Below are 26,522 nucleotides of genomic sequence, written 5' to 3' on the forward strand. Positions count from 1 at the left end.
GCAATAGTGGTAATCCCTGATAACAAGCAGCTGATAGACGTATATAGATCTAAGGCACCTACAATAAGATAAATACAGACCCAGCTCTAAAAAATGAGACCAAAATCCAGACTAAATCACTAAACAGACCAGCAAGATAAATGGAAGTTTTAATACCTGTACCTAAGGACATGGTGGCAGCATGCTCTGATAAATAGTTATAAACATGTTATAAATATGTTATGTTATTGATGTACAGGTCTGGAAATAGCCATAAACTATTCTTAGCAATAAAAGAGTAAAAAAATAACATAGAAATCTGAATTTTTATGTTATTGTGGGATGTAGGTTTAGGTAATAGGCCTAATTATTATTGGCTATGGCCCATAACTGAACTATGGATAGGTCCTAGTGGCCTATACTCACTTAGGCCTGAGCGGGATAATGATTTCTGCAGCTCCACCTAACCTTACATCTGCCTCAGAGCCTATAGAAATGGCCTATTCCCCTATAGCCTATTATTCATGGCGTTTCGTAACAGGGCCCAAAACTTGAGATAGTCTTATGTGTATCAAAACTCAGTGCTTATATTTCAATCAAGCGCCATGTTGAAGTCTTTATCAGCGGTGGTTCGCAGATAAGACTTGTTTTACCTTTACGCAGGTGAGTCCCGCCTTGGTGCGCTCTCATTGGTCGGTTTTCTCCCGTACATAGCGCAGGTGAGGTCTACCTGTATCCAAACCAGTTCTTCTCTGCGCGGTGGACTAATCTTTTTTAGCTCCAACTAAAACAATACGTTTCCCATATTTTATTGGTTTTGTAATTCGAGTTTAAATTAGGTTTTCTGGCTTCGAGAGACCACGGAGACTCGGTGATGGCAGCGGGAGTAGGACTCGCCATGAACGTAGCGCAGTCGAGCGAAGAAAGGGCTGTTTTTACGCAGCTCAGGCCGGTGAGGATGACCGCAGGGGGGGCGGGCGGCGCTGAAGACGCGGCCGTGTTCGAGGACGTCAAACCCGGGGTGAGATTCTGGGGCACACCGCTGATTTCACACGCACTTCCAGCAAACACAAAATGACGGCTTTTGGCGCATTTTTACGCACAAGCAAGATACTTTACGCCTGGATTCTCAGTTTTAGGCTTAGTTTAGCTTGATACAAAGGTGTAAAGTCCTCCAAAAGCACCTGTAGAGATAACCCACACCTGGACCATCATAAAAAAAACACTTCTCCTTCATTAATTATTACATTTAAGCACCAATCTGTTTAAATGTTGCTTTTGGTCTGGTTTTGCTGACTTGTATTGTGCAGAGTCTGTTTTATCATAGGCTAGAGCTCTTATCCTAGGCTTATTTGGGCAATTATAGCAGAAAGATGGTGAGCTGTAATCTGCATTTTCTCATAGTAAGGATTTCTGAAGCAATAAAAGCATAAACATGAACACATGACAAATAGGGACTTCTGCTTTTGGCACATTTTGTCTATTAGACCAGGTAGGACATGTCTACTGGTGGTGACAAAACAATAGACCCAGGCATAAAATAAAATATACATGCATGACAATATGGTCTTTTTTATAAACTCAGTCTATTCTTCTTGAGATTTGAAGTGATATAATTTTAATTCAGTGCAAAGTAGAGCGTTGTTGCTACTGAGATATTGTAGGTTTTTTAATTCATCAGTCTTAAAGGGCACATATTACGCTGTTTTTTGATCTGTTATAAACTTGCTTCCCCATCACAAACAGACCTGGAGTTTTGTTTTGTTTCATTCACACATGTTTAACACGCAAACCCTGCATATATAGTTCTATATAAAACGCTCTGTTCCACCTTGTGATGTCATGTGGTGATACAGGAAGTGCTCCACTGTGTTTTTAAACTCCATACACCTTCACTAGAATCATTTGGATTATTTCAGCTCTGGAATTGCTGATCTCTGCTGAATTAAACATAAAAAGTAGCTGTTAACTTGAAAACTACCGCTTCATGACATCACAAGGTGGATCAGTGCATTTTGAGCGTTGGACATGTAGACAGGGTCACTCAAACATGTGTGAATGAAACAAAACACAACTCTAAGTATGTTTTTGAGGAAGTAACAACATTATAACATGGCTTAAAGCTCTCAAGAGTCTATTGTGTAATATAGAACCTTTAATGGGAAAGTTGAGATGTTTTCTAGTAACCAAACACTTAACGCTCAGATATAGGCCTATTTCTTTGCTTTATTTATTATTATGTAAATTTTAGTTGGGGCAGGTGTTACCTGCACCAAAATACAAAGCACCCTATTCTAATAACTGCTGTTACTGAATATAACATGTTAATATTGCCTGCAGTATTCAATCAATTTTGTGATTTGTGAATTCTGATTCGTGAGGAAGGCACTAATCCCTCTGTTTTGTAGTAGATTTAGTCATTATTTCTGCAGCTTTGGTGAGAACTGAAAGTGCAAAGTGTAATAGTGACATATTTAATAACACCTATTCAAAAACAATGAGCCGATTGTAGAGGACCGACAACAACTTATCTCACTCACTTGTAAATTGGATAACAAGTCTTTCTGCATGCATAAGTAGTAAAAAAGTACACAGAAAGAGAGGCTTGTGGTAATGCTAACAACAGCTAGCATGTGAACAGTGCACTTCATGGTTATTGGACAGTAAAACACTTTATAATTAGATGCAGACAGTATACACAGCTGACTTATTTTTACCCCAAGAACTGCTTATACAATATATCTGTACATGGGATGAGGCAGATTTAGCTTAAAGTAAGTAAAGGAAGCTATATTTTCAGTCTGTGGCGTTGTGTAGTAGCATAGACAGTTACACAAAGGGTCAGCACAGCCAATTAATACTGTTTATTTGATCATGTGACCTAAGCCTGGCCTTAAACAGTAGAAGATGAAGTATATTATATTGGGTTTTTTGTTTTGTTTTGTTTTTTTACAAGCTACAAGGGAGGTCTGTAGTTACTCATTGTGGTTGTTAATTACCCATTTGTTCTCTTTGGCTGCACAGAAGGGGGTTTCTGTATGGCAGGGTTATGATGGTAGAACGGTTAAAAATGTTCCGGGTTACTGAGTCCATACACAACTTTTAAACAAGGCTGAAAAGAAACAAATCAGTAAGGCCTAGGGTTTAACCAGGGACTTGTATTTCAATAGACTTACCTCACTCCATGAGAAAAGCATTCAAAGTATCATTATGTTTTGACCTATTTTATTACAGTCGCATAGGCCAAAGTCGTCACATGACTGGTTTCTCTGCAGCTGATTGGTTACTACATATATGTATATAAGTCTGCATCAAGACTGGTAACAGCTTCAGTACTCAAAGCTTCTTAAAGAGGGGGTATTTCACTTCTATGGGGTATTAATTGCTAACACATAACATTTAGATCACCATGTTAACTTGTATTGTTTTGAAAATGCTATATTTACTGAAAGCAACATATTAACATGTTTTATAAGTTTCACTTTCAATTTTGACGCTGAGTCCCCCCTCCCCTTGCTACTCGCGCTCCCTCCACCTTCACAGCGCTATCACACAATCAGAGTTCATCTCGTTAATGAAGCTACTACACATTGCATCAGGTTTTAATCAAGCTGTTGTGTATTGTTTTGTATCACGCTTGTTTATGGAAAACCTCTTTGAGCATGTTTTTGATCAGGGAGGGTTATAACATGATAGAAAGCTCAAAAAATCTATTTAAAGAGCTTGTACACAAATTCTTTTCCATGTATTTGAGTAAAATTAGTCTTGCCCCAGTACAGATTTAGCAGCTCTTAGGTAAAAATAAGTCCATTGGATACTTTTTGTGTCTAATTATAAAGCATATTTCTTGTCTGATGATCGGAAAATTTGCTTTACAGTGACAGCACACCTCTGCTCTGGCCTCTTAAAGTTTTGAAAATTGCTTATAAACTCATCGTGGTGAATAATTAGGATGCTCAGAATGCATAAGGTATGTGAGGAATAACTTTGGGCCACTGCAAACTAGTTGTTTTTCACATTTTTAGGAGCATAAAACCAGGTAGAATGCCTTAAATGCATTCACTCTGAAATCATCTGAACTCTCCCACACCCAAAACTCTGAAAGGCCACATGAGGTAAAGTCATGTAAAAGCAAAATTACAGTTTGTCGTCGGTCTGATTTCAAAGCAGTGTAATTTTGTCTCTCTTTTGAAAATATTCTTTGTAATGACAGAGTAATGATAAGTTTGAGTTGTGTTGAGTGCGCTGAACAGACTGTACCAGCGAGGGGCACAAAGTAGGTCACAAAAGACGACCATAAATCACATGTCAAGAGTTTTATGGTCTTAATATACAACCTTTAAAAGGGCCTGAAGAGAAAAACAAGTTGCGAATTGGGGCTAAGCCAGAGCTAGACCAGGACTAAACCAGAGTCTAAAATAGGAGTTACACAGAGACTTAAACAGGCTGACGTCACTGATATTTTCATGTACATTGTTATTGCCCCAGTGCAGATATATTGTAAAAGTAGCTGTTAGGGTCAAAATGAAACCGCTGTGAACTGCCTGTATCTAATTGTAAAGTGTTTTATTGTCAGAGAGTCAGGAAGTGCGGGAGTTATGAGAAAAGCGCTTGAAAACTCATAGTGGTGAATAATTTGGATGGTGCATCATGATAATCATTGTATATGAACGATGGAGCGATATATTTTGAACCTCGATATTTATCATGAGTGCTTTTTCTTTGCAAAAGTGAGGATATTTTGGGTGTTTTTGTTGTATTATGATAAGATCTGAGCTGTGGAAGCCAGAATAAGTCAGTTTTCTGTTTAATTATTGGTTCATTTAGTGTTTTATTTGTTGCGGTTCATGTCTTTTAATGCAACAGTAACAGGGTTCGCTGGGATTATTTTGTGTTATTTAAATCTTAATTAGTGGCATAAAGTAGTTTCAGTGTTATCGTTCATCGCAATATTTCTCTGTAGTGATATATCATGCTTCAAAGTGTTATTGTGACAGGTCTAACCTTGCCTTCATCATTACTGTAGAGCAACCACAGTACAAGATCTGATCTCCTTTTTGAGCTATGGATCTTGTTCAGGAGTACCTAGCAGGAGGATTAGTCAGTATATGTTAGAATGGCAGGGCAACCTCACAGACTAGACACAGGGAGAGCTTGTCACAGTAAGTCCCCACAGATCCACCGAGTGAGTGCTCACGGCTGTCTGCCCCGACTTGAAGGCACTTGTTGAAAGTATTTCCAGATCATTCTTTGTGCAGGCGGTCCTGGCAGACGACAGACTGGATTACACAGTAACTTCCTCACGCCTAATGATTCTCTCACATCAATAATACAACAAATATACTCACTTTTACACAGAGGCTTTTAAAGAAGGCATATTGTACTTTTCTCTGCTATATAGTAATGATCTATGACACCTCTGGATCGTTATGTTATATTTTGGATATTTAAAATCGTAAAATTAAAAAAGGAACAAGTTTGCAGATTTCTGGTTTGGAAAAAGTGGTGCCCATTGAGGAGCCAGGTTCCACCTGTGTCTTTTCTGTACATCTCTGTAAATGTCATCACAAGTTTAATTTGTGCCAAAATCGCTGCACAATGTTTCATATCACAGATTATGAAAATAAAATTGAAGAATTAAGTACAGAGAACAATGATATCTAGAATACAGCAGAATAAAGATTACTCAGACATGCACGAATCAGCTAAACACAACTGTGAGTGGGTAAACGAGAGGGGGAAACAATGATAACATGGTCAAAAGCTTTAAATTTCAGTGATCCGTGTTGTCCACCTATTACACCTGCGTGTCTGTGTGCTGAGGAAAACCTTCACTATAAGGAAACAGATCATCATTGGTACAGTGTGCGTGTGTGTGTGTGGGGGGGGGGGTGTGCATGTGTGGGTGTGTGTGCGTGCGTGTGTGTGCGTGTACACTTCACATTTGACTTATTTTGAAGTTGTATATCACATTTTTTTCATTGCCAAGTCACAATTTAGATTTCATTACAATCTTTGTTTATCTGTGTTCACTTTTCTTGCACTATGAAACTTTGATGTCTCTGCTTTGCGACCTGCTTGTCTCCATGGAGTTGTTACTGCTTTGCCAAGAATGTCCCACAGTATTGCATTAAAAGTATCTATCTACGCGGAGATAAGCAGGTGAAACCAGATCAAGTTACAGGTCAGATCTGTGGGGAGTCAACTCATAGTAAGAATGCATGTATTTCAAGGTGTTGTTGAACACTAAAAACACCATGTATTTGAATAAGATTAGTAAAATGCCATATTGAGGAACGTCCAAAGCAAAGTAAATATACCTCCATGGAGACAAAGCGGGTGGCAGATACCCACCAGAACAGTACTAAAATCATCTTCTTCTATGGAGACGTCACTGGTCCAGTTGTCAGTCACTCAGAGTGTGGCAGAGTCGGACCAATAGCAGCAGTTGATGGGAACAGTTAAAGTATGTGTCTGTTTTTGAAGCTGAATTAAACAGAAATAGACTCTCCAGACTGTCAGACTGGTGCATTGTCAGATCATGGTTATATTTAATATTGCTGTATGTCACTGTTTCCTGTGTAACATAAGCACATGTAAAACATTCTTTGAGATGCGTTGGTGGTACAGACTCTGGAGGAGGCATTTCCCATGTAAATAGGCTGAGTGTTCATTTGTTTTTCAGGACACACATTTGCATTACACTGGGCTCAAGTCTCCACTCACCACAATCTCTGGAAGGCACAAATGTTCTCAGTGAAATGTAAACATTGTTTACTCATTGTTTGGTGCATTCAAATCTCACTATAACAACCCAAGATGCACTTACTATTCTGTGCTCGTCCTCTTGGAATTGTTATTGCCTTTGGAACGTTCCACAATATGACATTAAGCATCTTCATGGAGATATCAGGTTATGTCCACGGAGCGAGTCCTTGGGAAAGACACATCACCCTTCCTCCCTCTGTGGAGGCGCTCTATGGTCGGACAGGCTGTAGGTGCAGAGTGGCAGCTACACTTGCATCAGTATGTCTCAGGGCAGCTGCGTGTCACGAGTGTTTTGCATCTTTAACCCCATAATATTGTCACAAATGTGTCACCGTACACTCATGTTTAACGTTTACCTTTGGCTCAGGGGCTGTTGGAGCTTACTTAACGAGCTTTTCTTTAATAATCCAAATGACGAAGTTTTGTTTTGGTTCGATTAATTTCTCATTTGTCTCAGACGTAAACAGAACCTTGGAGAGACTAAAGCCACAGACATGAGGAAACTGTCTGCCTTTACCGCATGGCATTATGGGTAATCAAGGGGCATTAGACAAAACAATGGCAATAGTAGAATAAGTGATGATGTTATTTTGTGTTATTTATACAGAGAATTTAAACATGTCTACAGTGTGATCTCTTTGTGTTGATGCAACTAATCTTGTTTTTATAGAAGCAACGTTTTTGTCCCGACTTTTGCATCACAAACAAAAGGGTGTGAAGAATGGGAAAATGAACAGTTGGAGCGTACTAGGGTTGTCAAAAGTATCGAAAATCAGATACTAATCGTAACTGAAACTACTACGAGTATCAATACTGCAAACAATCACATGAGCAGGACAAAATTTGAGCTTTACTGAACATTTTTAGTCTGATTTTGAGCTTTATCAGAACCTCATGCTAAGATAAACAAGGAACTATTATTTTGTAGATTAAAATTAGATGATATTACTAAAACAGAGCATTTTTTTAATCTTCATTGGGGTGTCGTAATCAGTATCAAGTATTGTGTGAGTTCGTTAGTATCGAAATCGAGTTAGAAATGTTTGTAACACCTTGAACGCATCAAAAGTTGGGACATATTCCATTATATTTTCAGATGTTTGACTTAAACCCGCTTTACACAAATGTGACAATAACAGGGTGAAAATGGTTAATTATTTCTAGATGTTATGGTTGAAGTCAGTATAACTTAACAATATACTGTCCTGCACTTTGGACATTCACCTAAACTCACCTCTTTTGGTGTAGTAGTAGAGCAGTGGTTAGCGCTTCAGCCTCATAGCAAGAAGTTTCTGGGTTTGAGTCCTGGGCAGTGTGGGACATGTGTGGTTTGCATGTTCTTCTCGTGTCTGTGTAGTTTTTCTCCGGGTGCTCTGGTCTCCTCCTACCACTAAAAATATGTGCAGGGGGAAAAAAGTAAAGTAGTTGTTGCTGCCGTTGTTGTTGTAGTAGCTGTGTAAGAAATAGCGGTGTTCTAGTAGTTGTAGTTGTAGTAGTAGTTGTAGTAGTTGCAGTTTTAATGAAGATTCAGTCACTCCTAATTATCAGTGATCAAGTAGCAATTCTCTGTTAGTTAAAGCATGTGACTTGGAGCAGATTTCAGACTTTTGAAGAAGAAATTTGACATTTTTTGTGTGTTAAAAGACATGAAATTATTAAATGTTTATCTTCAGAAAGTTAACTTATAAAACCCTTCAAGGAAATATTGAATCAAAATCTGAGCGTGGTCACTTTGCAGGAAAAAGTAATATGACCCAGCCCTAGATGTACTTTTTTTCCTTCCTAGAAATGAGTTGTTTTTTAGAAATAACTGCATTGAGTGAACTCCTGTGACCCCAGTATCTCCTCTTCTATCTGCAGCTTTATGGAGACCCTCGTGAAGAGTAGTTGAGTTTGGTCACGTAGTCAAAAGTCATTAACTTTACAATCACTTCAAAATTGTTGTTTTTGAAGGTTTGCAAAATTACAATATCAGGTGTATCTTTCATTATCAGAAGAGTATAAGGTGAGTTTTTACTTTCATTTTACAGTCCATTCAGTTTCTTGCGATAAACAACATCCGGTGTACTGGTAGTAGATTTTTTTTAGGTATCTGTACTTTACTTAGATTTTAGTGAATAATTTTTACTTTTGCTGCACTACATTCGAGAGCATGTATCTGTATTTTCCACTATGCTTAAATAAAAGGTAAAAAGTACTTTTCATATGATTTGAGGGGTTATTTTTACCATGAATGTGGAAATATCCTGACTAAAGTTTTTAAGTTCAAGCTTCGGATTTGAGCAAACAAAATAAATACACAACATTAATAAGAAAGATTCAGAAATTGATTTGTTACTGTTGACCAAAATATGTATTATTTTTAATCAATATCACTACATTTAGCACTTAACAACACATGTGAAATACTTTAACTTTTTACTCTCAAAGTAAATTTTAAAAAATACTTAAGTAGATTTTTTCATGTGATACTTTTACTTGAATAACTTTTCACCTCTGTATTTGTACTATTACTTAAGTAACAAAATTGAGTCCTTCATCCACCACTGCACATTTTTAGAGATTTATTTATTTTTATTTTTATTTTTTTACAATAATGCTATCCTCCTATACACATTTTGGTTAAATGGACATTGTAAAATATTAAATATAATTAAACTGGGAAAATAAAACTAAATTTACTAAACTAAATTTGATAGTAAATTGTAATTAAATGATCTTAAGCACAAACTGTTTGCATTTCCATTTGCTTCAGTTTTGCTACTTTCCCAATTCAAAGTCAAATAATTAAAATATATTGGTCACTCTAAATCAGGGGTCGACAAACTTTAACTCCAAAGAGCCAAGATACTGGGAGCCTCAAATACCTTTTGACATCTAAAATGAAGATAACACAGATATTATTATGATTTTTTATTTTTTTTTAACCTTTACACTTTGTAAAAACAATTATAGTGTGTGGCTTGAACCTCCGCACAGCATCTGAAAGTCGGGGCTGTATCTTTGTGCAGGACTGTAAACTGCTGTCTGTGTTTGTTTTTATAGTGTCATGAGTGTGACGCTTGTTTTGAGCAACGACAAATATTAAAATATAATTTTATTTTAATGTTTCAAGATCACAATAATCTTTCGATTTAGAACTACATTTTTTTTAAAAGAACTAACACAAATAAAATATACTTCAAATAATGAATTTTTGCAAGCCACGCAGAGCCGCAGTATAAGGATGAATGTGGAGCCACTGGTTGCTCTAGATAATTGATGTCCATTTGTCCCAGGACCACCTGAACGCAGCGTGTGGCCTTCCGGGACAGTGTGAAGATCAATGGATAGTGTAGAAACTCCCCCAGTCCATCCACTGATAAGAGCTGCTTTATTCTCAAATGATTAACCTGCTCTGTCTTCACCTCCACACACATTCCTCCAGATGACAACTTTTACACAGACTCACCGGGGCAAATATACAGGTTCAGACCAGTGCAATGACGTCTAGCAGAGGAAATGAACTCAATTACTTAAAGGAAAGAATTAGTGATTCCATAGTAGTGAGCCAAGTGGGCCGGAAGTGTCTTGCCCAGAGACACGAAGACAGAAAAAGAAAATATATCCGCTACTTTTTGACTGGTGGGCAGTTGCTTAACCCACTATGCCACAGCTGTCCAGTAGCAGTTTTCATTTTGGAGTTTTTGGATAGGGGGTTTTCCAATAATATTCCAACTTTCATATATTGGACAATTACCGTGACCTGACTTACTAATCCACCCAATTTAAAGGTGCACTGTGTAACTTGTTGTCTCCAAACAGATGTTACTGTTATGAATGTTTCATAGTGTGGCTCTGAACTGATTTATGTTGCATTTATTCGATGACAGGTGTTTTTGTTGCTCAAAAATACCTTGGACTCGCCTTTGCACAGGTCTGACTTGGAGCTTGACATGGTGGGTCTCGTGCTTGTATCCACAGAGATAGACAAGTTTAATGCCACACTGTGAAACACTGTTGGCAAAGCGATAAGAGGTAGACGATCATGTTTCTAAATGCATTACATGTTTGTATTGGTTTAGAAGCTCATATTTCAATCTTCACTGAAATGTTATTGCTCCTGGCCATGAAGTGACTCTAGTTTCACGTATAGAGCCCGGCAGCTGGAGTCTCTTATAAAATTGCAATTACGTTTGATGGACAAGTGTCACCTACTGTTGTGTGAAGTATTATAATGGAAAAAATGGCACCATATTCAGTCAGTAAGCAGCTGTGATTTAATTTTAGTGTATATTTTAAACTTTTGGTCTGAGGTGCTTCTGGCTGAGAATACTCAAAATAGAGACATGCAAATATTCAAAGGAAACACAAACAAATGAGCGACGTAGGAGAGAGTTATAGTTTCTAACCCACAGCCTTACGTCTTACTGAGAGACAGGAGACGGGCTAACCACTCTGCCATGGCTCCATTCAGAGAGTTCAGGAGTCTAACCCACAACCTACTTACGCAGAGGACGACACAGCAACACTGGACAGACTGAGCACAGTAGATGTACACTAATGTCAACACATGAGGTCATTTAGTGTGTCGTTTTTCACAAAAGCGCTCACGGTGTTGATCGTGAATGAGTTTAAGCTAAAAGCCGTTGAAATGAGCAGTGATTCTTTTGTCCGAGTGTGGAGCTCTGGACACCTGCTCCTGTCAGCGCCTGTCAAACATTACATCAGATACCAACCACACATGGAGATAGCTGCTGTAAACTCGCTGTTTTATGATCACTAGTACTGTCACAATAAGAACTTGATATACTCATTAAACAGCAGATGACAGGTTAGAGTACTTTTTCACTAAAACATAGTTAATATAATTCTATTTAAGATTTTACACACAAAAAATTGTCTTATCAATTTATTTATTTTTTTTTTTTTAATTATTATTATTTTTTTTTATTTTTTTTTTGTTATTGTTATTTTTTATTTTATTTTATTTTATTTTATTTTGGTGAAGTATATTATTTTACTTCCTGGTTGGACATGGGCAGCAGATATGATATACATAGAGGTAATTTCAGTTTTGTTACCTATCTACCTACCTATACCTCATGATGTTAACAAGGGTCAAAACTCATCTAAATTAGTTATGATCAGACAAATAAAACCCAATGAAAACATCTCTATTTTGTTCCTTTATTTTGGATGGAATTTTTTGTATAGATGGCAGGTAGAGGTATTTTGTCTTGGAGCTCATGACTGCTTCCTGTATTTTTGTATTTTCCTTCTGATCTTTTTCCACAAACTGGCGCTTGACTGATGTAAAACTGTGATAAACCTTTACCACATGTACTATCCGACCAAACCAAGTCATAATTAGAAAAGCTTAAAAACCAGTCATATGCACCTTAAACAGAAGTAAAATCAATAAAATGAAGAATGTTTTAATATTTGCTTATTCTTTGTTTATTTATTTTGTTTGTTTAGTTTTTGTTACTGGTTACTCCACGTACTCTTTTCTTGTTTCATCATTGGACTGTTTGATTATATCTTGAGAGGTTTTATCAGGTAAAGGTCTAGACAGCTTTCCCCAAAACAAAAAACAAAGAAGCAAACCATTAACATCAGCCAAAAGCAGCTTAACTGAAGAAATGTTGTACAGCCTGTTTTCACTATGGCCGAGTTTAGACCTGGTTTAGACCTGGTTTAGACCTACTTTAGACCTGGTTTTGGACCTGCTTTAGTACCTGATTCTGTATTTAAAAAACTAAAGAGTTTATTTTAAATGGTTTAGAGCTGTCCAAAGTTATTCCTCACTGACTTTTTGCATTCTGAGCATCCTAATTATTCACAACAATGATTTTATAAGCAGTTTTCACAATTTTCAGCTAATGCAGATTTTTGGACAATTAAATGCTTTCCAAGTACATGTAGAAAACATTCATCTCACTTATTCTGACCTTAAGAGCTGCTTATACAAAATATCTGTACTGGCACAAGACAAAGTTTGCTCAAGTTCACGCTAAGACACTGAGTACAGACCTTTAACTTTTGGTTTGGACCAGGTATTCACTTGAAATAATCCCTCTAGGTCGACTTGTCTTGATTTGAAATTGAACCTGTTCATTCTTGGTGAGAGTCTGGTTTCAGGCGGTCAGTGGGCTTATTTTGTGCATTGCAAAAAATGTGTCTACATCTAACTGACTGGTATTCTGAATATTCATCTTTTGAGTAGTTATTACAACTTAGAGTCATTTATTTTTATTTATGTACATTTTACATGACTCAGGCTTTATGTAGATATTCATTTGTTTGCAGTAAATAGGAGAACTGTAGAGGTTAGCTGTGTCCTGGGGTCAGAAAGTCTTCAAAACTAGTGGTGCCAAAGTATATTCATGGGAGGCAGTTTATCTGTTTAGGAATGCATCTATAAGGGGATGACAAAAAGTTGATTTGAACACACCTCAATGATCCACAAGGGAAATCAGTCATGGTGGTACGGTGTAATTAACTCTACCTCACTAACTCTGATTCCTGTCTTATTCCGTGTTCTAGGCTCGTTTGGACCTGGATAAGTACCTCGCTGCTGCCGCTCCCATCCTGAATTTGGAGTCTGAGATCGGGGACAGGAAGTACAGACGAGAGAGCGCTTCAGTGGTAGATGAGTATTTCTCCGAGGACAAAACCGCCACTCCATACAGCGTCAACATAAACGTGATCCTGCCCAGCACCACACACCTGCGGACCGGACTGTATCGCCACAACAAGACCATCAAGACCGAACCGGGTCTCGAGGTGCCTTGCTCCAACACCCAGAACCAGAATCAGAATCAGAGCAGCCAGGCGCTACCGGACTTCACCTCAGTCTTCAACGTCAACAATGTGTTCGTCAAACCGGACATGAGCTCAAACGGGACCGCACCAAATCAGAGTCTAGAGACAGAGCTCCAGATCGGACCTCCGCCCCCGCAGCCACAGGTGAGGGCCAAGTCTGTAGTCCTGGTTTAGTTTTGTGTTACTTTTAACTTGAAGTATGGTTCAAAATGGTAATTTCCTGCATTGTTTTGGTCACCTTGGGATTCATAGTTCATATGAAAATAACTCAAACTTAATTCTTCAAGGTGTGTATTTTGAAGCCATTAGATTTGGGGTGACCTCCTTCTGCTGACAGCAATAGGCATGATCCATGAAAAACAGCCTTATAGAAGCTTTTTAGCATTTTAACCCAATTTTATACTGGTGATGGATTATGCACTTAAAAGCTGTGCAGGGGACTTTAAGGATTCAGATCTATTGTAACGGAGTGATTTCTGAGTACGCAGAAAAAGAATATGTGTAAATGAAGTAAAAAAAAAACAAAAAAAAAAACAAAACAGGTGTGTTTTTAATGGGGGAAATGCATTCTTACTTTTGTTAATATTGTTGTTTTTGTTGTTATATTGTGTTCATGGGCATGGCACTTAACCCCATTTCTCACTCCAGTCACATACGCAGGCTGTTTTTTTCTTATCAGCTGTCCTGGGGCAAACTGACAGAAGTGAGGCTGCCAATATGCCAATCTCAGCGCCTCTGACCACCACCAACATTCACACATGCACCACATTAATACTCGGCAATGTGGGTGAAGTGTCTTGCCTAAGGACACAACAACATTCAACATTCACACCATATTTATTCATATTTGTTTTGCTGACAGGTATACCATCTTCCAATCAGCAACTCTGACCTCTCCATGACGCTCAGCACCACCCAATCAGCAGTGAGCGGGGCCCGGACCATGTTAAATCTGGGCACAGTGTCTTTAACGGGCGCTAATGGCGGCTACATGCTAACAGAGCCCCTCCCACAGCAACACACCTACTACCCCTCTGGCCCCCAGCCACAAGCCCCCCACCCTTCACAGACGGGAACCCACAGCCTGCCCCCCTCTCCCCCAAACTCCCAGCCGGGCAGTCCCGACACGCACATGGACCTGCTCACCCTTGGGTCCCACCCGGCCCCGCCCCCTTACCAGCACAGAGCACACCACCAACAGCAGCCTCCAACACCCCAAATACTGACCCCCAAAATCACAGGACTGTCCCCCCACGCGTTGCTCATGACCCACGGGCAGGGAGTCCTCACGGGGCCCAAGTACAACCGACGAAACAACCCCGAGCTGGAGAAACGGCGGATTCACTTTTGTGACTACCCAGGTCTGCAGTGTTAGCATACGACGCAATACTGAGAAATAATGGGGTGGGGGTGTTTATAATTTGATTGTCGTCTATTTAGTTGTGTAACTTCTATGAGGGGGTCCGCCACCTGCTTGTCTCCATGAAGGTGTTATTGCTTTGCCTGGAAGTTCCACAGTATGGCATTAAACTTATCTATTACCATGACAAGTAAGCAACACCACCTGGCCAAGTTACAGGTCAGATCTGTGATAAGGTGACCCAGCACATAGTAAAAATGTATATTTTTCAGGGTATTTTTTGGCAACAAAGACACCTAATTGAATGAGTACAAGATAGATATGTTTAATGCCGTACTTTTATGTTGGTATGTTGGTTATGTTGAACAAACGACAATACATTTAAAGTTATACAAAGACTTCAACAAGTTAAACAACTTAAACAACTAACAACTAAATAAATTAAGGGCACAGAGGGAGAAGGGCAGAGGGAGTAGGGTGGGAAGGGGATAGATCTATTTATTATCATCATCATTTTTATCACCATTTGTATATAGATTGCATTGTTTTATTGCTATCTGTGTATTCTGTGTTTGTATGTACATGGTGCCTAAATAAAAAAAATATAGGCAATGCAATAAAATCTAAATGGAGCAGGTGGTGGCAGGCCATAAATAAAAATTTGCATCCCACCTATAGAGTTGTTAAGTGTAATGTCACTTCTGGATCCAAAACAAGCAAACTTTAAAAAAAACCAAAGCAAAGCTAGAAGAGCTGTGAGGTCATCACTGAACAACTCTAAATCGTTTGTTTATAATGTAAATCAAGATTCAACATATAGTCATGTTTGGGGCCATGTCATGGTTAGAATACTTACCCTTATCTTTTATTGAAGATCCAAGGTATTACATTTTATACTATACAGAAAAATATATTTGTTTAATTGCTTCCCGTCAAAGTGCAGTCAATTTTACCCTCGATGCTTGATCCATCTGTGCTTAAAGTTTTAACCAATCCTCATTTTCACAATGTTGGCGCCAATTTCCATTATCATAAGATTCAAACACTGTTCCACATTGAATCAGGATATTATATTGTACCTTTTTTAAATTTGGTTTTGTTCTTGCAGGTTGCACCAAAGTTTACACAAAGAGCTCCCACCTGAAGGCGCACCAAAGGACGCACACAGGTAATTCACTTCTCCTTGAAGAAAAAAGGAAAAAAAACTAAACATGTTAACCGTAAACAGGTGTACACAACCAGTACATGCTGTGGAACAGGACTGTCTGTGTAATCCATCAGACGTCCAGGTATGATCCATGGCAAAAGAGAGACTCACAGGCAGCTTATGTGCAGAGATGATCCCGGAAACAGGTTGAAATGCAGCACAGCTATTAACAACATAACATAATTGATTAATTCAGAGAAGCTCTTTAAAGGCGCAGGATCTAATGTTTTGACGGAGAGCACACCACTGTTCGTCTCCATGGAGATGTTATTGACTGGCCTGGAAAACGTAGGTAGCACTTTAATATCATGATATACATCGTCCTGCCTCGATTGGGAGACTAGAAACTGAAAATAGGGCTACAAAATACAACTTGAAATTATCGTTATTGCATCATGTATTTATAATTTGCACAAAAAACAAAAGAAACTCTTTCATGGTATTGTCGTTGAATTCTCTCTTTATCCCAAAGCTATTCTTGTCCTGTGTCGGTTTGACTACACCCAGAGCTATGTAAAGAGAATAAAATGTACTATGAAAATAAACAGTCGGGACATGCTGGTACCTGTCAGCGAGCTTACCTCAAGAGAACTCAAACAAAAGCATGGAAAAGGGAGGGGGGCGGAGCTAGCATCTACAGAATAAAAGAATGGAAAGTCGCTGTTAAACTCAGGGCAAACCAGTTCCTCCGGCTCCGAGCGGCTGTTCTGCCGGAGGGAGGGTGGACGTTGCGCAGTGGGGGGTGACGGGAAAAGCCCAGTTTCGATGGTTTACCTCTGTAATTTGAACCCCAAACCGGAGTCCCGAGAGAAAGCAGATTTCCTCATTTGTTTGAAGGCACAGGTACACTGCAAAATATAACAATAGAAAGTGGGTTTAAATGAGTGTTAATGGTTTGACTATATTAGATAATATTACAAAAGGTTATTTTAAGGTGCACTGTGTAACTTTTCCATGGGAGGTTCCCACACCTGTTAAGCCCAATGGAGATATTGTTATTGTTTAGTTCGGAATGTTCCAGACTATGACATTAAACATATCCATCAAGACAAGCAGGTCCACCAGGATAGTCTGCTCTGTGGAGAGGAGGGCCCATTCTCAGTTAGGATGCATGTTTTTTTAACTGATTGGAGCAATATTTATTTATTTATTTTAAGTATATGACATTTCAAACTTAAAATAATACAAGAAATCCTCTCTAAGCTATTCCTCCAGATACTTGTGCTCATGATTTTCTTTTTAAGGACTTGATTTTGAGGTTTTTTGAATGAAAAGTGAGTGAATGGTCCAATTTGATATCACTTAAAACTCCTGAAATAAGGCGAAATTAATTTATTATAGTCAAAACCACTCAAATTATTTTTCTGAATTCAGCTCTATCTAGCTCTTATTTTTTTTGGCAGTGTCAGTGTGTACAGGTGAATGCAGGTCTGTGTGATGCATGAGGGGCAGTGGAGGGCCATATAGAAAAGGCAGAAAAGACAAACAGTACAGCTGATAAATGGCACCAATACAATGGACACCTGCGAGCACCATGAGCCAAGTGCAGCATTTCTATTGAAGTTAAACAGACCACAGCTCATTAACACTGGAAAAAAGACTGAGAAAAAAACATCATCAACAAGATAAAGGTAATAATAGCAGCTAAACGTAGGTCTGTGCGCTGCAGTGACTAGTGTAGTGGTTTCATGTAGTGGTTTAATAGTGCATTAACGTTGTTGTGATAAAGAAATCTTTGATAACTGGGAAATACTGATACTACTGTAGTATCTCATTATTTTGAGGGAATAGTTTGTATATTATTCAATTTAATACTCTGAAATTGTGTCAGATTAAAGTTTATATTTATTGTGTATCTAGTTTCAGTAGTATTAGATAAATGGATAGACAGATGTTTATTGCAGACATGTGGTCCAGAGTAAAAAGATAAACAATAGGCTATAAAATATATAAAAAAAACTATAAAAGGCCTGTAACCTCTTGGGAGACAACTACCAGTCTTTTAGTGATGTGACTTCCTTAAATGAATCGGCTCTTTTGACCCAGAACCGGATGGGACCAGATCTCATTTTTTAAAAGAACCAAATCTTTTTCTTTCTAGTTTGTTTGCATTTTACCCTTATTAACACTGAACCAACACAAGAATCAGCTCAGAGGCAGAGCAGGCGACACGAGTGAGAGCTTTGTGCACAAAAAACATATTTGGTAGCATAATAACAGTTTTTTTTTCCATTATTATTATTATTATTGTAGGGCATTCCAAAGGGTAAACACGGCCCCACTCTCAGTTTGAATCATTTTAAACACATCTGAGCCTTTGTTATTTCTCTCTGTGATTAGTTTGTAGATAAAATGAGTTCTCACATTGGCTTCTTTCGTATAAATAAATATTAAAAGAGACAGTCTTTTGAACGGTTCTTTGAAATGAATGGATCCAAAAGATTCAAATCCCCTAAAAGAGCCAAAAGTCCCATCACTACAGTGTTTCCACAGCTGTGAAGTGTGGCTCTAGTTTTGTAACATGTGGTTGTACATTTTTAACAATCTTATATTGCAAAACTGTACGCGCATGACCTTATCAGACTGTTAAACCTGCCTGACAAGAACGGCAGTTGGTAAACAAAACTACAATAAATATAAGGCCTGTAGCAAAACAGATTATCTATTTTCATTATCTAAATCAACAACTGACTAGAAATGGCCATCAGCGTCTAGAACTGAGTGAGGGGCAGGAGCAGGCTCTAGAAGTCTGAAACACTTTTTCCTTCTCCATTTTGACAAAGAAGACAAATGCACTATCACACCATAATGTATAGAGCAATATGAAAGCCATACTTCATACTTTAAAGTAATCATATGGGTTACAGTGTGTTATGCCTAAGGTTTGGGTTAAGGTTAAGCAAAAAGTAATTATAGTTAATTTTAGGATCAACTACGTGTATGTTTTCTGTGTATATGTACATTTGTGTATGTGTCTGTATCCGTGTCCGTGTATGTGTATGTGTCTATGTTTGTATCTGTATCTGCGTTGGTGTTTGTGTACATGTATCTGTCTGTGTGTACTGAATATTAACAAATAGCTTTAAATTTAGCTTTAGCATTTTGGTACAAGTAATATTTTATGTGTAATCTCCATAAAAAACATACCTGATGATATGCATTAATTTCATAAATATGTTCTTATTCCTCAAAGATACCTGTTTGTCTCCATGGATGACTTTAAAGCCATACTTTGGACCACTGTGAGCAAAGCAGTACCACCTTCATGGGAGTCAGCTGCTGGTGTACTCTCCACTAGAGAAGTTCTATTGTCATTAATTGAGCCCTTAAAAGTTCGACTCATTACAGTGAGTCTGAACTGCAGTAGTACACATGGTTATTTTCATTCTCGTTCCTACATGCTTAAAAACACAGTAGCTTAAGGTTCAAACCTTTCACCGGAGGCATAGGAAATGTTTTCAAAGATTATGTACAAATGGTTTAAGGTCCTGTTTGTTCTCATTGAAACCTGTTAGGCAAGACGAATATTAAGTGCACTACAACAGTGCACATACTGTCCTAATTGTCTGTGCTATAGCCCTGTGAGGACAATTCAAGGTTATTAAATCTAGTAAATAGCTATTATGGAGTGACCTGAAACAGCTTTTGATGTAGAAACTTTGACTGGAAAAACAAAATCTTAAAACAGTAGTAGGAGAAGTACATGACACGTATTAATGCACTTGTTTTAGGTATTATTCATTCATTTATCAAGGACATTAGCCCTTTCGACCCCTAATAACACAACACACCACATTCATACAATGGCAAAGTGGGTGTCCTTGCTGAGTCAGGCTCGGTTCATCATCAGGAGTACCAAGCTGGAGGATTGGTGTGCATGGAAACTGGAATACCTGGAAAACCATGCAGGCACAGGGAGAACATGCATATGATTCCTGGCCTGGGAACTGAACTCATGACCTTCTAGTTGTTAGCAATGCAGAGAGATTATTGAATTGGTCTTATAGTGGCATAATGGAAGATGAAACAGCTGGGATTAAATGTACTTTTACTGCACAATGTTGAGGCTGAACCTGCAGAGTCCTGTTTGTGAGTCATGCGTTTGGAATGAGCGATCAGAGAGGCTTAAACTCAAGACAAGATTACACCTGATATTAAGGTGGCTGTAACTAAGAGAATTAAGCCACAAACATGACAGGCTAATGCTCCACCTAGGTACTCCTGACCAAGATCTGTGATCACCCAGTTCTCCTGACAGGTCACCCAGAGGCATTGGTGAAGAATGGGTCAACTCCTCCTATGGTGACAGATAAAACTTTTAGAAATGGTGTTTTTCAAGGTTATTTTATAGCCCCTTTTTTGTTCTATTCAGTGGATTTGTAGTTGAGAGTCATGTATAATTTACTTAATGGGTGGTAAATGGGTTGGTTAGACATGGTGGAGTCCTCCAAAATGTAGTTTTGCTCCGCCTTTGTTCTGTCTTGTTCATGGCCTGATCTCAGCGATTGCACAAGTACTTAAACTACTTTTTGTCAATAGTAAAAATTATTATCACAGATATTTACGTTATCTGTTCACCTGCTAACAACAACTACTGGGACTACTGTGGTCTGGACTTTGGCTGAGACTAAACCCTTTTTCTATATCAGGACTTGAACGTGGCCTTAGCTTTAGCCCTTTAGCTGTTGTTAGCATTAGCAACAGCATGGTCTAAAGAGCAGTGTGTTATCAGTACGATTAGGGAACAACTCCAAACCCTCTTTCCAAACACAAGCTGATAAAGTCCACTCAGAGAAGTTTTATGGGCGATCTCAAGAGGTGTTCAGTGTTTGCTCTCAGAGTCGGAAAAACTACGCTCGGGGGGCCCTTGAGCGTTATTAAACTCAGATAGGCTCAGAGGAATGTATGCAGTTATTTATGAGCCAGGAGCAAAGTTTGAGATTAGGTCTGTACAATAGATGAGGATTGAGATCGTTCTTGTTTTATTTTATGAATATTATTTATATATTCCTTTTAAGACTTTCTTTTGGGTTTAAGACTTTAGTACTGTACAGTTAAACAAACAAAAAAAGGAAAATCTTAATCTGAGATTTGGGATGGACTGGCATGTCTCAGTTAAGATATGATACTTTTTTTTTTACAGTAAATAGTAAATATGGTAATGTGGTTTTATTAAATTTCATTATTACATTTTTTGTTTGTTTTTTGTAAGATAAATTTAATTATTGGTAATACATACATCGCCACACATGGACTTATTTTTTCTACAGTATTGCACAAGCTTTAATGAGGTCATTTTTCATTTCTCTCTTCATTCAAACGACATGCTCACAGACCCTATAGTGGTAAAGTAAATATTATGTACTGTCTCTGCTTTATATTGAACAAAGGCTGGTGTCAAAGTGACAGATGAACTGTACTAGGCTTTAGTCATTTTCATATTACTTTTACAAAGGGTCTGGATGAACCACATTCTCCTCTCTGCAAGTCAAAACAAACCGAGACATTTATAGAACCATACAGAGGCCGAGAAGCATCCACTTTGTTTCTCAAGATTAAGTTTAGGGTTGTTGTTTTTTTCTTCATTTGTTTGCGATAAAATTATTACCAATTGTTATGCTTGTATGAAAACTTTCCATGCGTTTCAGAAAAAGCAGTTAGGCTCTGGTCTGTCCAAAGTCTCTTGCATCTTCATGGTCCCAATTCTGTATAAAAGTTGACATTTGCCTTAAGAAGAGCATGTGGCTTATCCAACGGCAACTTTTAAATTATTGCAGACTTCAAGGCTTTGTTGACCGACTACATACTAAATTGTACTTGTGTGAATTACACTCACCTGAAGGATTATTAGGAACACCATGCTAATACGGTGTTTGACCCCATTTCGCCTTCAGAACTGCCTTAATTATACGTGGCATTGATTCAACAAGGTGCTGAAAGCATTCTTTATAAAAGTTGGCCCATATTGATAGGAGCATCTTGCAGTTGATGGAGATTTGTGGGATGCACATCGAGGGCACGAAGCTCCCGTTCCACCACATCCCAAAGATGCTCTATCGGGTTGAGATCTGGTGACTGTGGGGGCCATTGTAGTACAGTGAACTCATTGTCATGTTCAAGAAACCAATTTGAAATGATTCGAGCTTTATGACATGGTGCATTATCCTGCTGGAAGCAGCCATCAGACGATGGGTACATGGTGGTCATGAAGGGATGGACATGGTCAGAAACAATGTTCAGGTAACCCTTGGCATTTAAAGAATGCCCAATTGGCACTAAGGGACCTAAAGTGTGCCAAGAAAACATCCCCCACACCATTACACCACCACCACCAGCCTGCACAGTGGTAACAAGGCATGATGGATCCATGTTCTCATTCTGTTTACGTCAAATTCTGACTCTACCATTTGAATGTCTCAACAGAAATCGAGACTGATCAGACCAGGCAACATTTTTCCAGTCTTCAACTGTCCAATTTTGGTGAGCTCGTGCAAACTGTAGCAGCCTCTTTTTCCTTTTTGTAGTGGAGATGAGTGGTACCCGGTGGGGTCTTCTGCTGTTGTAGCCCATCCGCCTCAAGGTTGTGCGTGTTATGGCTTCACAAATGCTTTGCTGCATTCCTCGGTTGTAACGAGTGGTTATTTCAGTCAACGTTGCTCTTCTATCAGCTTGAATCACTCGGCCCATTTTCCTCTGACGTCTAGCATCAACAAGGCATTTTCGCCCACAGGACTGCCGCATACTGGATGTTTTTCCCTTTTCACACCATTCTTTGTAAACCCTAAAAATGGTTGTGCATGAAAATCAAAGTAACTGGGCAGATTGTGAAATACTCAGACCGGCCCGTCTGGCACCAACAACCATGCCACGCTCAAAATTGCTTAAATCACCTTTCTTTCCCATTCTGACATTCAGTTTGGAGTTGAGATTGTCTTGACCAGGACCACACCCCTAAATACATTGAAGCAACTACCATGTGATTGGTTGATTAGATAATTGCATTAAGGAGAAATTGATAGGTGTTCCTAATAATTGTTTAGGTGAGTGTATATCACAACATACTTTTCTTATTATTTTAGAATGTAGTAATATTTTAGAGAAGGGTCCGGCTGCAGCTGATGGGGAGAGTGAAGTCGAGGTCTGATACTTAATGTCATTATTGTAGCTTAATAAATTCTTCACATCATTTGAAAAATAGCTTTGTGTTTGGCCCCGGGTGTTGCAGTGGAGGCCCATCTGCTAGCATGGTCCTAAAGCTCCTTACTGGAAAGAGGCTGTAGCCAATTTTTTTGATGGCCACCATTTTTTGACAAAACCCCAAAGAAAAACTTTACAAAACTGCCAAATCTCTTAAATTGTATATGTGTTACTCTGGTGCCAAACATGTATCAAACAGTCACTTGTCTCTAAGCTGGCTTTTGAAAAACTTTGACTAATGAGCTCTCCTCTCGACTCTGTTTGCTGTCTTCTATTGCAGTGTATGGCCGCTATTGTTTTGTTGGACTTTGGGGATAGAAGGCTCAGACCTGAACCGGGCAAACACAGCTGCCACTGTCCAGCTTTAAAATACAAGCTCACTCACATTAATTTATACTGCATAACTAAACAAAAAATAAATATATATGAGCATATTTTTAAACAGAATTCAGTATGTTTCCTTGGTGTTTTCTGCGTACCATATCCGCTCACATCAAAGTTAGTGGGTAGCCCACTAAAGACACGACGTGCTGATCAGATTAGGCAACTAAAAAAGGGGTGTGTGTTATGTATCTCCAAGGATCTAACCCAAACTGCACCCACAAAATTACAATTGCACAGGAGTTCATACAAAAAGTAATATAGATTTTTAGTAAAGTACTCTGAAAGAATGTATATGTATATAAACTCAAACTTGTGAATCAGTTTATTCTGTTTTTTTAACATATATACGTAACAAAAAAATACCAAATCTAACTTAGTCACTCTCTAACTCCTGCATTTTGTTGTTGTTCCATATAAATCCTTATAATCTAAATAAAACTGTAAGTCGATTAACACTAACGTTGGTCGACTAAGACACTATCAACCAATGAATCAACAATCTGCACATTCAAATGAGCAGAACAAGTTTGTTTAAGGTGTAAAAATGTTGTTTTTGATAAAGAAACAACATTATAACATGGTCAGAAGTTCTAAAGGGCAGTTAAGCAGATCTGAAGACCTTCAGCCCTGGACTCGAGCAGGACTTGAGTTTAGGCGTCTGATGCTGGTGAAGTGGCTTGTTTTGCAGGTTGTTCTTTGGACCTGCTTTAAATGCCGTCATTTTGATGGATGGGTCTGCAGGTTTATCTAATCAGGAGTGAGCAGGTTGAGATAAGGAAATCCTGACTCTGTACGGGGGTCCCAACATGGCCGCTCGGTACACATCTTTTGACAATAAATCATGATTATGGGACTGTGCAGTGATGATATAATAACTATACTTCCGGGTGCTGATGCAATTTCAGTTCCATTTCACTATAGCGGAATTTAGGCAGATTAATAAGCGCTCCAGGGTTTTGAGAAGTGAATTAAATTATGTGTAGTGTAGTGTAAATTGGTCCAGTTTCGAAAGTTAAGCATAGTTGCCCTGTTTAGTAATCGAATGTGCGACTACTTGGAATACAAGGTGCCACGGTGGAGCAGCAGTGGTTAATGTTGAGAACACTCTCGTACAGACTAATACGTCTTTGTGTCCATGGGCAAGACACTTTAATCACCTTGTCTCCCGTGTCCAACAGTGGTGGTGTATGAACAATCTGGCATGTTTGCAGCATGTATATTACGTATGCTCATTGTTTCCATTGTAAATCTAGGGCTAAAACTAATTTTAAAAAGGCTGGAACAATATATTTGCTGAAAATAAGAACTCTGATGAAAACTATTTCTGTCCTCTTAAAAAACACTGTCTTAAAAAACACATTGTAAAATTGACTTTGAGCTTTTAACCACTTTGCACTGTTGTCTTTTCATCAAAAACATACCTGGAGTGGTACATTTGCTTCATTCACACTTGTTTAATCCATTAATTCAAAGTCGTCTTCACTGAGCACTACTCTGTTACTCTGTTTACATTTTGCCAGTATAGTTGCGTCATAGATAAAACATATTTTTAGCCTGCTGCTCGCCCTGTTTGCTCGATGGTAGAAGTTCTGATAACATTAGTGGACATACCGATCCTTCAGTGCTGAGTTCTTGTTGAAGATTAGCTCATGACTGGCTGGTGGTTTCTTTGTGCAGAAATGTCAACGTTTGGGTGGAGCCCTTCTGTTTACATTCACTCAGCTTTCATTTACCTGCTCTGGGCACATATTTACTTTGGACTCTGCACATGGCAAATACCTGTAGTCAAACGGCACTATACGTTTACATTGTGTGCATTGTGTGAAATGTAGTCTTGTGCTGTCTTAACGTATAGATTATGAAGAGTTAGTCCTCTACGTTTGACCCATTCTTTGATGCCACTGTGATGTTGAAGGATGGGTCAGGACTTGTCTGGAGCAGATGCAACAAGAATCCTGACTGTGCCTTTTTTTAAACTTTAAACGTGGAGTATTGGATGTCAGTTGTGTCTTTTTTAATAATTATGTAAGTTGGAGTAGTTGAAACCATGATAACTTAAAACCAAACCAAGTATTTTTGGCAATAAAGAGCCTGAAAGTGAATAAATGGAAGATGGATAGGTTTCTTACTGTGGAATATTACACGCAAAGCAATCACATTTTCTTAAGACAAGCAGAGACAGACCCTTTGACAAAAAATTACTTATTGCAGCTTTAATGCACATCCTTATACCAAGCTTAGATAGGGGCATGGTAGTGTTGTAGCTCATTATCACCAAGTGTGTGTAGTTTTCCTCTCCAGAGTTCATGCCCTTTTGTGGTGATCCATAAAGCTCCTCAGTGTTTTTAAATTTTCACTAGACTCATCTATGTTATTTCAAGGCATGTTTGACAATATCTACCACTCTGCACATGGAAATTTGTCATCTTAAATGAGAAAAACGTACTAGAAGAACTGGATTTTGTTGTTTCTCAACTAAATAAGTTGCTGTTATTGTTATTTTCTCTCAATACAAGTGAAAACACATTTTAATCAAGTGGAATATGATCTGTTCCATCTGCAAATCTTATCTCTGTAGTCAAAATCTATTCAAATCAATACAAAACCAAAACATGCACAATAGGTAAAATCCTCCCGCTAAGGCAGTCCTGGCCAAGACTATAGCTCAGATCATGGAGATGGGTCCTCAGGTTGACCCAAAGGTACTGAATGATGGGTCAAATGCAGAGGATACATTTACCGAAGGGGACAGTAAAGGGTAACCTAAACTTTTAACCTATTTGTTTATGCATTGTGTACTACTATTATAAACTATTTTGC

The 26,522-nt window shown here is 38.5% G+C and overlaps 1 protein-coding gene across 1 annotated transcript in view; it reads left to right on the forward strand.

Moving 5' to 3' along the window:
* The first annotated feature begins 723 nt into the window (after positions 1-723).
* klf5l (Kruppel-like factor 5 like) overlaps positions 724-26,522 on the forward strand; it is a 28,695-nt gene continuing 2,896 nt past the window's right edge. The window contains exons 1-4 of the mRNA XM_033978925.2: positions 724-1,000; positions 13,276-13,698; positions 14,417-14,915; positions 16,023-16,082. Of these exons, the coding sequence (XP_033834816.1) occupies positions 854-1,000; positions 13,276-13,698; positions 14,417-14,915; positions 16,023-16,082 (1,129 nt within the window). The 5' untranslated portion in view covers positions 724-853. The remainder of the gene's footprint in view (positions 1,001-13,275; positions 13,699-14,416; positions 14,916-16,022; positions 16,083-26,522) is intronic.

The sequence above is a fragment of the Periophthalmus magnuspinnatus genome, chromosome 14 (genome assembly GCF_009829125.3).
Source record: "Periophthalmus magnuspinnatus isolate fPerMag1 chromosome 14, fPerMag1.2.pri, whole genome shotgun sequence".
Classification (NCBI taxonomy): Eukaryota; Metazoa; Chordata; class Actinopteri; order Gobiiformes; family Gobiidae; genus Periophthalmus; species Periophthalmus magnuspinnatus.